The sequence below is a fragment of the Blennius ocellaris genome (assembly GCF_963422515.1).
Source record: "Blennius ocellaris genome assembly, chromosome: 22".
Taxonomy (NCBI): Eukaryota; Metazoa; Chordata; class Actinopteri; order Blenniiformes; family Blenniidae; genus Blennius; species Blennius ocellaris.
This window is the reverse complement of record NC_137671.1, coordinates 8,229,530-8,244,224: the sequence shown is the minus strand read 5'-3', so window position 1 is coordinate 8,244,224 and position 14,695 is coordinate 8,229,530. Positions and strand designations below refer to the sequence as shown.

The 14,695-nt window shown below is 42.3% G+C and overlaps 1 protein-coding gene across 1 annotated transcript; it reads left to right on the top strand.

Annotated features, from left to right (window-relative positions):
• Nucleotides 1–2,122: 2,122 nt before the first annotated feature.
• On the top strand, nucleotides 2,123–13,340 carry LOC308146683 (DENN domain-containing protein 2A-like). The gene is made up of 20 exons (XM_080518586.1): nucleotides 2,123–2,165; nucleotides 3,508–3,579; nucleotides 4,754–5,851; nucleotides 5,950–6,035; nucleotides 6,661–6,755; nucleotides 6,832–7,041; nucleotides 7,195–7,288; nucleotides 7,384–7,434; nucleotides 7,516–7,712; nucleotides 7,915–8,024; nucleotides 8,196–8,265; nucleotides 8,780–8,857; nucleotides 8,937–9,077; nucleotides 10,052–10,200; nucleotides 11,576–11,753; nucleotides 11,861–11,902; nucleotides 12,004–12,112; nucleotides 12,214–12,483; nucleotides 12,572–12,658; nucleotides 12,772–13,340. Exons 2-20 carry the CDS (start codon nucleotides 3,521–3,523, stop codon nucleotides 12,801–12,803), a joined length of 3,156 nt encoding a protein of 1,051 aa, XP_080374712.1. The 5' UTR covers nucleotides 2,123–2,165; nucleotides 3,508–3,520; the 3' UTR covers nucleotides 12,804–13,340.
• The last annotated feature ends 1,355 nt before the right edge of the window (nucleotides 13,341–14,695 follow it).

The following is a 14,695-nucleotide window of genomic DNA, read 5'->3' as shown; positions in this document are numbered from 1 at the left end:
TGTTTACTGTCACTTCCTGTGGCACTAGGACGTCACAGCGCGGCGCACTGCCGCCATCTGCAGGCTAGGAGTGGAACCACAGTACAAAACAAAAACCAAATTAGCATACTTGCGTCAGGGGAACTAATAAAGCAGTCCTTAACGTTTATACCTCTGTGTAATCTATGGATGTCATTCTTTTTCAGGATTCACTTTAAAATCTTTCTTATCGATAAAGCTCTGACGAGCCTCAGGCCTAAATACAGATTGACTCGTAGAATATGAAGCAAATAAAGCGAAGCATATTTTTGTTACTATTTTCTTCACTTGTAACAAACTCCTTGATATTGTCACCTCTTTTATACAAAACCTTAAAACACTATTATTCGCTCAGACTTTCAAATAAAAAACACATTTTGCTTATTTGACCTTTATCTTAATAAACCATTTAACTTGTTTATTCTAGTTTTTCTGCCTTTCTTAGATGCTTGGTTTTATTGTATTTCACAATCTTAATTGCTTAAAATTAAGATTCATAATTGCCTTGCGTTAATATATTGTTTTTATTTCCCTGGAAAGCATTATGAATTGTCTTGTGTCTGGATGGACGTCAAACATAAGGCCCGTTTGCCAAAACTGGGACAGAATTTACTTTTTTGGCCTATGGGATGAAATTTGGAAGTGTAAAAAGTATTGAGCTACTTTCCTGTTTGTAACAAATTATCTGCTTCTTACATTGGTATTACAATGTTTTAGCAAGAATAATGGACAGACATCAGGGATGCAATGTTTAAAGCTATAAATGTTCATAATAGTCATAGGAAAGAAACACAGAGCAGGCTTACAATTAAGAATTTGATGTAGGTTGGCCTCATTTTGGAGGGTACAGGAAGTGATTAGCATTGAATTTTAGTTCAGCTGGTATTGCCACTGAGAGACAGCTGCTCAGCTTTCACCTGTCACTGGGCCATTTGTGGCTGAAAGACCAACAGTCATTGGCTGCAAGCACATTTCCCCCCTCTTGTTTTAAAACTATAGCGCCACAACTTCTTTCACTGACTTCACTGCAACAGTGAGATTGGATAGATTCAACCAGCACCCCCCCAAAGAAATCTGGTAAGAAAAACTGCATCTACATAGCATTATCTGTTAAGTATTGCAATATACAGTTTTAACTTTGGGGCTCCTTGTTTGTTTCAATGTTGCTCAGGCTCAATGTAAAGATGAATATGAAAGACAGTATGATTCAGATTCAAGGAGAAATATAATTGTTTGCCTTGATTATCTTTTACATCTTACTTTTCTATTTAGATATATGGTGTTAATTTGAGTTTCCATGCAAAAAGAATCCCAATTTTTTTTCTCCAAAGATAGATGCATTCACATTATCAGTAAAAAGATGAATCCTTTGTGTATTCATATACATATCTTTAGCATTAAATTGTTAAAATGCAGCAGCTAAAAAGAAGCGTTTGTAATTTTACGTTAGTCATTGCCTATATTCTTCAGTTTGAAACTGAATCAGTGGTCAGACAAGATGGGGCTGTAATGGCACAGCTGCCCGAGCAACTGCAGCTCAGCAACATTTGTGACATGAATTCCAATGAAGCACAGATTTGGAGGGAAAATAATGTATTCCAAGGCAGACTATCCCATGTGCCACACAAATTCCCATGGAGACCTTTCAGAGGAAAAAACATTAAAGGCATATAAATAGTTTTAGTCAGTGTGAGGGCATACTCATCCAGTTTGCATGGGTTGATGTTGAAGTCAGCTGAGAGAGAGAGAGAGAGAGAGAGAGAGAGAGAGAGAGAGAGAGAGAGAAAGAGACAGAGAGAGAGAGAGAGCGACAGAGAAAGAGAGAGAAAGAGAGAGAGAGAGAGAGCGAGAGAGAGAGGAAGTCATATTCAGGCTCTGCAGAGAGTGAGGGTGAATAAAAGTTGACGTTTGCAGAAGAAGCAGAAAGCAGGATGTGTGCATTAGTTTGGGATGAAGCCGCAACTCGGCTGAACATGTGATCAGTCGGTGAAAAGGATTGAATGAAGTGAGAGGAGCTGATGCAGACGGTTGAACTGGGACATACACACAGCGCACTGGTTATACCAATGGATACTGTGACTGCAACATCCAGTGTAAAATGCTTGCATATCAGTCGTGAGCACATGGAAACTGTACAAAATAAGGAGGTAAGTCATTGGCTCATCTAATTTATTGCATTGAACGTTTTCCATTTGATTTAATCAGACTACAATGTCATTTTCCATTCAGACTGTGACACTGCATTTCTGAGAAGAGAAAATCAGCTGTATATGAAGTTAATGAAAAGTCTTTCGACTGTATAGGAAGAAACCTCCTAATGATACATAGTTTTATATGCTTTGTTTTGCACCATTGGATAGCTTCATAATATTAACTATGTATCTGGGGGACTAATTTAAAACTTTATTTTCTGTCCTAAAGCTTTGGAAGTCTGCTCAACCGCAGATCAGATACATTTTAAGGGTGTGCAATGGGTAGCAAGAGTCAAACTTTGGAAAAGTACCCAAAAGTATTAGAAAAAGAAGACTGCCACCTATGTCTCTTATTAATATTTGGTTTACTAAAAGTAAAAACTTTTTTAGTTTTTAAATTTTCCTCATCTCGAGGTTCAAGCAGTTGCATTTGACTTTTATATTTTCCAAAACATCAATATTTGATTCGACATGTCCTCTTAGTTTTAATAATTTCCTTCAATTTCTGGATCTTCTGAGCAGCTCAAGCAGTACAAAACAAAAACAAGCCTATGTCAGTCCCGGGCTTGTCAATTTATTGTTCAATTTTCTTTTTCACTGAAACATATACAGATAAGTCAAGATCCACACTTCCTGTTGCAATGACTGTCAAGCTTGAGTTATATTTCCTATCTAAAATGCAATAACAGGTTTCATTGGTACCAGATTGGGGGGGGGGGGCAGTGTCATTAAAACTAGATGTCAACTAAACAAATGACAGCAGCTTGAGAGCTGGGAAATGCTATCTTGGAGGACGTTGAACTTTGGATCGTTGGCCTCGAAGATGTGAAAGTATGCGAGTCAAGACAAGGAGAGCAGAGCAATTCAGTCGCTGCAGAGGTCAGAAGGTTGGCCTCCAGTAAGGCTGAAGTGATAGAGAAAGACCAACAACAACACTCTGAGGCAAGGAAAAGGACGAGAGGAGTGATTGAGTCACACACACACTGGTGACTAAAGTGTTGGTTTGGGTGATGAAGTGCTTGAGGGAGTTGCACTGAGCTCCAGGCTGTCGCCTTTTTTCCTGAGTCTGCCCAGCTGTCCTCTAAATACTGGTCATTGTCAGTTCAGAGGGAATATTCAGCCTTGCCTCAGGGACTACATCAAACTAAAACGCAGCATGACAACGCGGCTCATTAATAAGCCTGACACTAGCGGTCATTTGGAACCAGGCCAGACAGTATGTCCAACAAGTATGTAAACCTCAATGCACAAAACCCAGCAAACAATGAATGCTCTCACCTCTGTCTATTTTCCTCAGGTGTACAGTGATTATGGCCGCCGCTGAAAGAATGAAAACGAAGCAAGATCACATCTACTCCACTGTCAACAGGTATGTATTCCACAAGGCTTGTCAACAGGGAACGTCTTGCTTCAGGAAAGAGCATTTCATACCTCACAAGTCCTCCAGAGCCTGAGAGAAAAAAATCAGGGCTTAGCTCACCCTTTAATCATCACGTCCATTAAGACAAAGTCAGAAAAGGTCCTTCAGCTGAAGGATTTCCCATTTCCTCCTGTTTATTTATTAAAAGATATCAGTTTGATGAAATGGGCCCTGCTCCAAGTTTGTGTTTATTTAGTGATGCTGATGAGAAGAAGATGCTCGGTCATAAGCTTGTCCTCCGGCATTTTACTCACAGTTTTCCCACCGGTCCCGGAAAAAGACTTGAGTGTTCCCCAACTGGTAATAAGAATCACCTAATGATCCTCCCGGGGAGGGATTTTCTCTGAATCGTGGTTTTGCATATTATATTTCCTCACAATTTATAGGGTTAATTAATTTCCAACTAGTTATTAAAGGACAAACTCCCCTATTAGGAACAAACCTCTGCAGAACCAGGCTCAGGGATGGCAGTTTTCTGCTATTCGGTTTGTGGTTAAGTAATAGAAAGATACGAAAAGAGAGAAGCAGTGCAGTAAATGTCTCGCCGCAATCTAAACCTGTAGCAGCACAAATAGAAAATCCTCCCGGGTGGCATGAACTCGTCCTAACTGTAAGCTTAATTTTTAGTAGGAAGTTTTTAAGCCTAATCTCCAAAATAGAGACTATGATAGTCTGAAAGCTGGTTCGACATGAGAGGAGCCTGATAACTGAACGCTCTGCGTCCATTCTACTTTTAGAAACTCTCGTGACTTTCAGTAAGCCAGCACTCTGAGAATGAAGCGCGGGGATTATATGGAACTAGCAACTCTTAAGGGTATGATGAAGCCTGGTTTTTAAGCGCTTTATAAGTTTAAAGAGGAATTTTAGGTTTAAATCTAGATTTCAGAAAAAAAACAAAGAAAACAAACTAATATTGGAGTGATGGGATCTCTCCTAACTCTGGGCTTTTCCTTGATATATTCCAGGCTCTGTAGCAAAATGCTATTATCAGGCATCAAAAACAGCACTGAGATATAAGAGGATATGATTCCTTTCCCTGAGGCATTTATTGTTGTGGAGAGAAACCAGAGTGCTTGATGTTATTTGGTGGAATATTGTTAATGTGTTTCTGTGTGTCTTTAAGGCTAAACAAGGGCTGTCGTGGTGGAAGCAGTTTCCATATTTCTTCAAAAGAAAACCAACAAGCCATACACCTAATCCCAAACAGAACTGAGCCACCAGTACTTCCCTTAACCCCATTAGAAAACCTAAATAACCAGAAGGACGTTTTATCTGTGATGGCTCACAGGAGGCCAGCTTTTGATCACCATGGCAATGAAAATGCTCCCTTGGTAGGAGGCAAGATGCCGCGACCCAATGTGGGAAACATCAAGGACAAGATTTCTCATTGGGAGGCCAAGGAGCCTCCTCATTTGGATACGACATGTGAAAGCTTGGGACATTGTGCCACTGTGAAAAAGGCAGAATCAAACGGCAACAGTAAACCTATCGATACACATAGTGGAGAAAGCTGCAGAAGAGTCACCCATAAGGAAAAGCAGAATATTGAGAAAGAGAATGTGGGAACCTATGGGGATCCGAGGCCTTGTACACCCGTTGAACCGGGTAAACAGCAAAGAGGAGCACTCGGTAACTGTAAGCCGACTGCTAACCAAAAGGAGGATAACATAAGAGAAAAACATGATCACGAGAAAGAGAATATCGATACAATTGAAGATTCAAGGCCTGGTTTACCCGCAGTCACAGAGAAGGAGCAGGTGGGGACACTGAGAAGAAACAATGACAGGAAAACAACAGAGCAACCAAACCAGGAGAAGAGAGCTGTATTCACGCTCTTTAAAAAGCTGGAGGCAATGGGGGATAACCACGGAAAACACCCCCAAGAGCTCGGCAACTACTTCAGCCCGCCCACCAAAGACAAGCAGGTGGAGGTAAAGCGAAAGGAGTCGGAAGCTTTGTCTCTGAGCGGCGCAGCAAAGTCTCCTGGGACTAAAGAGCGGAAGGAGCAGCAAGACAATGTGTACACGGAGCCGGGGGCACTCCCCATCAACCCGCTGCCCAAACCCCGCCGCACTTTCCAGCACCCAGCCTCCATGGGAAAGGGGAGCGGGCAGAGGAACCTTCCCCCGCTGCCTTCGTTCTCTTCGAAAACCTCCACCAAACCTCCGTCCGGTGTTTACGGGCGACCTCGGGGCGAGAGAGTCGGAGACGATATCCACAGGTACAGAGAAATCTACACAATCACAGGTTAAAATAATACAGTTTCTAAAATAAACTTATACCCTGTAACAAACTGTGGTTTTGTGTTCCACATGATAGGAGACTGTTTGAGTTTGAAGATCTCGCAGGGAGCCCGCTCTTCTCTCATTCACCGTCTCAGGAGCATCACTATGAAGACGTCCTGGGTCAGACATGTGGATTATCTTCTACAGATTCACTTTAAGGAGTAAAGCTGTAAATTACAAATGCAGAAACAGTAAAATAATACAGGCGCTTTATTCTTCAGAAACAAACCAGTCATTTATCTCACTTCCATCGACCACAGGGTAAAAGATGATTCAGATCATTTGCTCAGGTTTGTCCAGAATATCATGCTGTCAGTATTGCACTTGCAAGTACTGAGTATCAAATAAAAAAATATAGTAAATTAATATAAAAAAAAAACAACCAACCACAGGGAGAACATGCAAATTCCACACAGTACCGAGATGTTCTTACTGTGAAGTAACTATGCTCACCACTACACAACGGTGTCACCCACTACTATACATCCTTGATCAACATTTACTTTTCTTTAATGTATTTTTTACATCATAATTTTGCATTATTTAATTACTCGTCAATAAATAGTATTGATCATCTTTTTGCAGTCATTATTGGGATTTTATAAAAAAAACAAGTTAAGCAGGAGTTGTAGAGATTGATTTTTCTTTTTTTCGCTTTTTTTAAGGACATTTCTGTTATGGTTTATAGTGATCATTTGGTCACATCTGGATTAAACTGCTAATATGTCATTTTGTGGTTCTGTAGATTCATCCAATGAAAACCCGTATGAGGACATCGAGCTGGAGAGTCAGTGCTCCCAGCAGTCTCTGCCCTCGTCTCCTGGTGCAGATAATACAAAGGTATCTGAGCTATTAAAACTTTACACTCACTGTGGCTTTTTGATGAAAAACGTAATTGCCGTTTGTTTTTCTTTAGGCCTCAAGACCTGGTTTCTTCAGGCAGAATTCAGGTAGGAGCTTTAAGCTGCTGGACCTTCGGAGGACCAACCAACAGACACACAGGACCCGCAGTGGAGGAGTTTCATCCCCACCACAGCTCAGTCCTCCGTCCACTCCCACTGGACCTGAACACACTGCCTGGGTGCCCGGGGATCCCTACAGCCGGACCTGCCGCAGGATACCAACAGTCTGTGTTTCAATCAACGTTTTCCTTTGCAAAATGTTGAAATCCCTGTTGCATTTCATAGAGAATTGACTCTCAAGCCAAATTTCAATAATGCTGAACTTACAGCTACTGAAACAGATATTTACTCACACTTTATCATGATCTTCACGACAGGTTGTACTGAGGATCAACAGCATATTTGAGGCTCGGAATAGAAAGAAACATCTCCGGAGGATCTACCATTATGCCGAGACAAGTTCGGGAAGAGGTGAAGATGCTGAAATGCTAAATTAAAGTAAAACTTAATTTTCCTGTTTTTCACGCCTACGCTGTATATGAAGATTTATGTCTTTTCTTTAATAGTAACGGACGAAAACAGCGACTCCGAGAGCGAAGTTGAAGAAAGAGCAAAAGGTAGAGCTTTTTGCTCACAAAACATCACTCGACCTATATCGGCGACTTTACCATCTTTACATGGACTGTCTCTGATCCCAGCTCAACGTCAACGCCTAACAACAGTCAAGTCCATACTGAACCGTCCGAGCCAGACCCAAACCAGCACCAGGAACGGGTCCTTGGAACACGAGCTCCACCAGCGCAAACTCTTCGAATACTTCTTGGTTGTATCACTACAGAAGTCAAAGGCTGGTGGCCACTATCTGCCGGAGGTCACGCAGCAGTTCCCTCCAAAGGTCAGAGTGCTGTTTTTATTCAAAAAGAAATAGAAAGCCAAATCTGTCCCAGCAGGCGGGAGCTTTTCTAAAGACAAGATCCCACAAGTCTTGCGGAGCTCAAAAACAAAAAACAAACCCCAAAAACAAATTCTTTCTAGATGCTTGATTAGTGATGGAAAAACAGGTATTCAGACTGTAGTTTTCCTTTGTGTTGGTGCAGCTGGAGCGTGGCTTCAAATTCATGAGGGAGACGGAGGATCAGCTGAGGATTATTCCTCAGTTCTGCTTCCCTGATGCAAAAGACTGGGAGCCGGTGGAGAGCTACCCGAGGTGAGAACGGAAAATGACCTTCATGCTCCTGTTGAGACAATGAAACAAGCTAACACTGCTCCTCTACTGCCACATGGCTGGTCCGTCTCTGAAGAACTGAACTATTTTGTCGCGTGTGCGACGGAACCCCACCGCTCACGGTCTCCCCTTGTTGTTGCTCGTCCCTCACAGCGAGATGTTCTCCTTTGTTTTGACTGGCGAGGATGGGAGCAGGAGGTTTGGATACTGCCGGCGTTTACTGGTAAATAGCAAATGAGCAGAATAAATAAGTTGGGCAGTTACTGAACAGGAAATGGCTAAATACCACGATGACGGCTGAGTAAATAGGAGTGCCAAAATAGTCGGCGTGCCTGTGGGAAAATGGTCCATCTCAGGGTCGGGGCGGAAGTGTGTCAGGCTGGGAACTGTGTATGTGCGGGCGTGCATGTGTTTCTGCTTATGTGAATCTACTGTGTGTGTGTGTGTGTGTGTGTGTGTGTGTGTGTGTGTGTGTGTGTGTGTGTGTGTGTGTGTGTGTGTGTGTGTGTGTGTGTGTGTGTGTGTGTGTCTGTGTCTGTTGCAGTTTGATTCATGTATATTTTAATGCGTCTGCATGTTTTTAAAGTCTTACTTAACGTCTTTGATACTGTGTAATATTATTATTCAATCAAAACACCATGTCCAGACTCACTTGTTCATCCAAACTATACATTTTTGAGAAACATCCTAAATGTTTAAGTCGCTGCAACTTTTTTTTTCCTTTTCTTTTTTTCCAGCCCAGTGGAAAAGGCAAACGTCTGCCTGAGGTCTACTGTATTGTGAGCCACCTCGGCTGTTTCAACCTGTTCTCCAAGGTAAACTAGTCATCTGTGATTAAATACTGACAGATTGTGATCACCGACAATTGAGTGTGCGTGTGTGTGTGTTTTGAAGGTGTTGGATGAGGTGGAGAGGCGGAGGGCGCTGTCTCCTGCCCTGGTGCAGCCGTTCATGAGAGCCATCATGGAGGCCCAGTTTCCAGCTCCTGGCAAGACCATCAACATTAAAACTTTTCTCCCAGGTGCAGGCACCGAGGTGAGCGACACTGGAGCAACGAGAGCAAGAAAATACCAGTACGGCTCTGGAGAAATGGTCAGGATGTGACGTCTTTGGGATGTACACATAGAAAATACAACAAGGTTTCAGTCCAACTAGGAATAGTCTACCCACCACAGCACAGTGCAAGGTTTTCATCATCTATATTGATATGTTTACATAAAATATGACTTCTCGACATTTACTTTCTTTATTTTCAATACGTCCTCCCCCCCCCTTTTTTTTTAAAGAAGCAGCTTAAAATCCATGTTGAATTTCTCAGTATATTTGAAGCCAATAACTTCATGATTTCAATAAATAAGTACTGAGATATTTTAGTAAAAACTCTATATTGAAAATATTCCTTATTATTCACATGTTTGCAGAGGGTTTTTTTGTTGTTGTTACTTCATACATTCAAAACAAAGTAGCCACATTACAAGCAAAGTATTTTAATAATTCAATACTTCTTGTAGAAATCCCCTGGGAAAGTCAGGAAGAAACTGAGAGCCACATGTAAACACACAATCGCAAAGTCTGATCTGGAAGCTTTTTGCAACTGATTATTTAGAGAGATGTGTCCAGTGGGACCAGGAGTGAAAGTGGCACAACTGAACTATTGCAAAGAAGAAGAAAAAAAGAGGATCTTTGCAAAGCAGCACATGTAGTCCTGACTTTAATCCAACTGGAGGAGCTTGAACACATCACAGTTGAAGAGAGTCAGACAATAAAACATCAGAGGGGGCAAAAAGCTTTGAAATGTGTAGGCTGTTATAACGGCCTTTGCTTCATTTAAAATAAGATTTCCATTCATGTTCTTCTTTTTCTTGGTTTGTTTTCATTCTTTTTTTTAGGTTTTGAAATGCAAAAACTGAAGATAAGCAGCCTTGTTCAACCAAAAAAGTATATCTGCTGGTTTAAACCACTGGATATCATAGTATTCATTGTCTTTTTTCCGGTCCCTTCTCCTCCAGGTGATGGAGCTCTGTCGGCCCACCGACTCTCGCCTGGAGCACGTGGACTTCGAATGTCTCTTCTCCTGTCTGAGTCTGCGGCTGCTCCTCAGGGTCTTCGGCTCCCTGCTGCTGGAGAGACGCGTCATCTTCACTGCAGACAAGCTCAGGTCCGAGAGCCGCCTCCCCTCCACAGTGAAATATTCCTCCTCCGGCTACGTGACTCTTCTTTTTGCCTCGCCTTTCAAATGTGCGGCTCCTCTGTTTATGTAATTATGGAGATGGCAGATACTGGGTGAAAGCTTCACGGTTTATTTTCATTAGTAATTTATAAGACATTTGGGTGGTCCAGCTCTAGATTTTTTTAATAAATTGGAGGCCAGCCCTGCATTTTATTCAGGGAACATGCCAGAGAAGATATTTTGAGGACAGGCTGTTGAGTTGTTGTTGGGCTGGGATCAGTTTGTTTATTCTGCTGAAGAAAGCCAGTGGGATCCAGAAAGAGCGATTGGCAGTAGTGGAGGACTGGAATGCGAAGTCCAGTGATGTCAGGGAGAAAAGCAAGAAGCCTCTCTGGGAAATGCGGTTCCCTTGAGGGGGATATTCATTATTTAGACTCCAGTTACATTGCAGCACACTCATGTGGTGAAAGCAAGTAAGTTCATTTGCTGTATCATTCACATTTGTTCTTTTGAGTTTTGAATAATATAAGCCATTGGTGTCAAAAATATAGTCTGCGGGCCACAAGGTGGCCATCGGAATGGTTATATCTGCCACATCCATTGATCTTTGAGAGTAGAAGTGAACAGTTTTTATTAATTTGTTCATGGCAGCAATGCCCAAAATGCTGCAATGAAGGTTTTCAACTTCATTTGGATTAAAACCACAATTTTAGGTTGTGTTTGTAAAATTTAAGTGAATTCATGTTTGAATTCCTAAAATTTTTTTTTTTAAATGAATAGATGTAAACAGAAAGTACTTGTAGATCTACTTCTTTGCTTCAAAACTAAGAAAACGATGCCACGCATACTGCAGTGGTTAGTCCTCTGGCCTCATCGAGAGAAAGCTGCTGATTCAAGTCCAGGTTTTGTCAGTTGGCTTTTCTGTGTAGACTCGCGACCTGTCCATGGTGTAACCTTATCACAAAGACAGCAGGGATTTAATCCAGCATATCACAACATTAAGTTTATCTGAAGTGTATACAAGTTATGGGGATGGACGAATAATTCTGCCTCCCATCATTTGCAATGATTAACTAAGGCTTCTCAAAACGTACCAGAAAACATAGACCAAATATATTCTTATCAATTCCATTTTTAGGCCATGATTACCGGTACTCATTTTCCTGCAATGTGGATGCCAATGAATAGGCCTACATTACATAAATATGTGTGTATGAGTGTGTGCATGGGTGTGTAGTGTAAATCCCCTCTGAGATCACACTTGGCTGTATTTGGACCACGACTTTAACGCCCCTGAAATATGGAGGAGGTCTCGATCATTTCGGTCCATCAAGTTAACGTTCCTTCCCGCTTCCTTCTGCAGTACTCTCTCCCAGTGCTGTCATGCTGTGGTGGCGTTACTCTACCCGTTTGTGTGGCAGCACACTTACATCCCCGTGCTGCCCTCAGCCATGCTGGACATCGTCTGCACCCCGACGCCGTTCATCGTGGGCCTACTGTCCAGCTCCCTGCCCCAGCTCACCGAGCTCCCCCTGGAGGAGGTCAGAGAGGAAACTCAACACACAGAGAGCGAGAAAGAGTGATTGTACATGTAAACCACTGAGGGCACAATAATAATCACATCAATAACAGGTATACTCATGTGTAGGTTCTGGTCGTGGATCTGGAAAAAAGTCGGTTTCTGAGACAGGTGGGCATTTTTTACAAGTATGCTGTTTTTTTTTGGTTTTTTTATGGATATCGAACAAGTTATTCCTCAGAAAACCTTCTGTCTTGCTGTGTGACATTTAGTTGGATGACGAGGACTCCATCCTGCCAGCTAAGCTCCAGACAGCCCTGGAGAACGTTCTGGAGAGGAGGAGAGAACTCGCTAATGAGAGAGGAGGAGAAAACACCAGTGGTGAGACGACGTGTTTCAGCCTCTTTTTGCTCTTTAAAAAGTGAGCACCTTGAAATGTAATAACTTTGTCCTCATTTTCACCCCCCCCCCCCCATTGCCAGAAACGGCCCACCTCAGCACCGTTGTGTCCGAGGCCTTCGTCCGCTTCTTCGTGGAGCTGGTGGGTCACTATCCCCTCTTCATTACCGGGGAGCGGGAGGACGGTTACTCCTCTTCGTCCTCCTCCCCACTCCCCTGCTCGTTCCAGCGCGAGGGCTTTCGTAAAGCCATCCTGTCCAAGACGGTGCGTCGCTTCCTGGAGGTCTTCATGGAGACACAGATGTTTGGCCTGTTCATCCAGGAGAGGGAGCTGCACAGACAGGCTCTGAAAGGTACAGCAGAGAGAGAGAGAGAGCGAGAGAGAGAGAGAGAAGAGAAGAAAAGTCGCTCCAGTTCCCTATAATTTGTTTTTCTCATCAGGTTTATTTGAAGTGCGAGTGCAGGAGTATCTGGACTCCATCCATGAGAACGAACATCGGAGGGTTAACAGGTTCCTCAAGGGCTTAGGTGAGGATGATTATGAGCCATTCATAGTCAGAAATTACTTAATTATAGAGAAACATGTACAAATTCATTATCGTTGGCTCACTCTCACCCTTATTCATCTTCTGTCGCTGCAGGGAACAAAATAAAGTTTCTTTCCAAGAAATGATGCCACTGCAAGCACACAACTAGAGACTGAAAGTGAGATGAAGATGCAATACAACACGGGAAGACATCCAGGAGTCGTAATCCAACAAACAGAAATGTAATCTTTGTCTCCCTTGAGGATGACACAAAAGGCTTTGCTCAAGAGCTCGTGGAAGACAGTGAGGAATTACAAACTGTACTGAGGATGACATAGATGAAGACATTGGAGACTACAGACTTTCGGGAATATTTATTGGGTGATTTTTATTATATAAGCAAAGCAGAAAAAACACTTCAAAATGTATGTGTTGCTGTGTGAAGAGTGCATGGTCACACTACAAGCATGTCCCAAGCCATCTGCCACATCTGTAATAATGCTATTCAAGTCCACCAGGGGGCAGTGATTTATTTTCTGTGATTTGATGAGTTCCCTGACACTGACTGGTCAGAAAATGAAACAGACTGGCTTTGCATGCCCATGAATGCCTCAGTTTTCTTATAGCCAAAACAGTGACAGCATCACAAGTGCTTCAAATAAACCCTTTCTGGTTTTGATGTGGTGAGTCTTGATGTCGTCATGTCCCCCCCCCCCCCATCAAAACGAACGGCCATGGTTCACCAGCCATCACTTTGTGTGTTTACAGCTTAGAGGTCATTTTTTTGTAAATGCATTCTCCGTCCCTCCTCCACTTTCAAGATTTCCAAGGGTGGGAATTACTTTAGAGTAAATACAAGAAGTATCAGATGACACCGTCAAGGTTTTACAATATAACTTTTCATACAGATGGGAAACTACCGAGATGTGAATCAAAGCCAAGGAAATTGTGTTCACTCAGCGTTTGTGTGCCAGTTTTGCAGCATGAGTAATCCACATGCCATCCCTCTGCTAACCATTCGCTGCTGTGTTTGTGTGTTCAGAGTTATGTGGCCTTTTTTTTTTTTTTTTACTACAAAGGGCCTTGGTTCAGAGTTGGTGGCAGCTTTACTATTTTTGTCTCCGAGTCATGGAAACAAAGCCGATCTTTTAGCCCACGAAGAGGAAAGCACATCTTTGTCAGCATGAAAACATAACACAGGTGCAGGACGGAGCATAGTAGTGTATTGTCTGAGGAATGGCGCTCTCGGTTTGTGCGTGCTGAGCAAGCCTGAGGGCCCTTAACCTGTCAGAATGGCAAGTTCTCTCTCTATCTCTCTCTAACACACACACACACACCTGCCGGCACAGTTGCTGACTCATAAAAATAGACGCAGTGATTACGAGATAACCTTATGTACAACATTCTGAAACCTGGTGATGTTTGGAGCACCACACAAAGTAAAAAAAACAACAAATCGAGTTTTAGTCCCAAGTAATCACAAACAGGAGATCAGGCCACATTTGGACTCCAGTGAAAGTCCCATTATCAATTTCAAAGTGATAAGTGAGGTGTGAAATTAACTTATATCGATCTCAACATCGGGTTGATGTTTTTGAAGGGGTTTCAGGAAGGTTAAGCCCAAAAAGGGTGAAGAAATTATATAAATATGGGTCATATATAACCAACAACATGTTGCATCTCAAATTACATTAACATTTTGCAAGTGAGTGTAGCTCATTTCAGTGTTGGGTAAGAATAAATGATATTGAATTACAATATTAAGCTATGGTAGTTGATGATGAATTCAATTATCTAAACAGTGGTGATAAAAAAAAAGAATTTGACCAGTAGCTAAGTTGAACTCTATATGTTGAGTTGAATTGGCGTCTGTCACTGCATGAAGTATGAGTACACGGTGACAGTTCAGTTTTATATGCACCCAGGAATGTTTCATTTACTCAACAGGGTTAAACAGCATTAATTTTAGAGTCCGAATGAATGTCCACATTGGGAACATGCTGGTGATTGTCGATGACTGACAGCTGGGCTCCTCTGA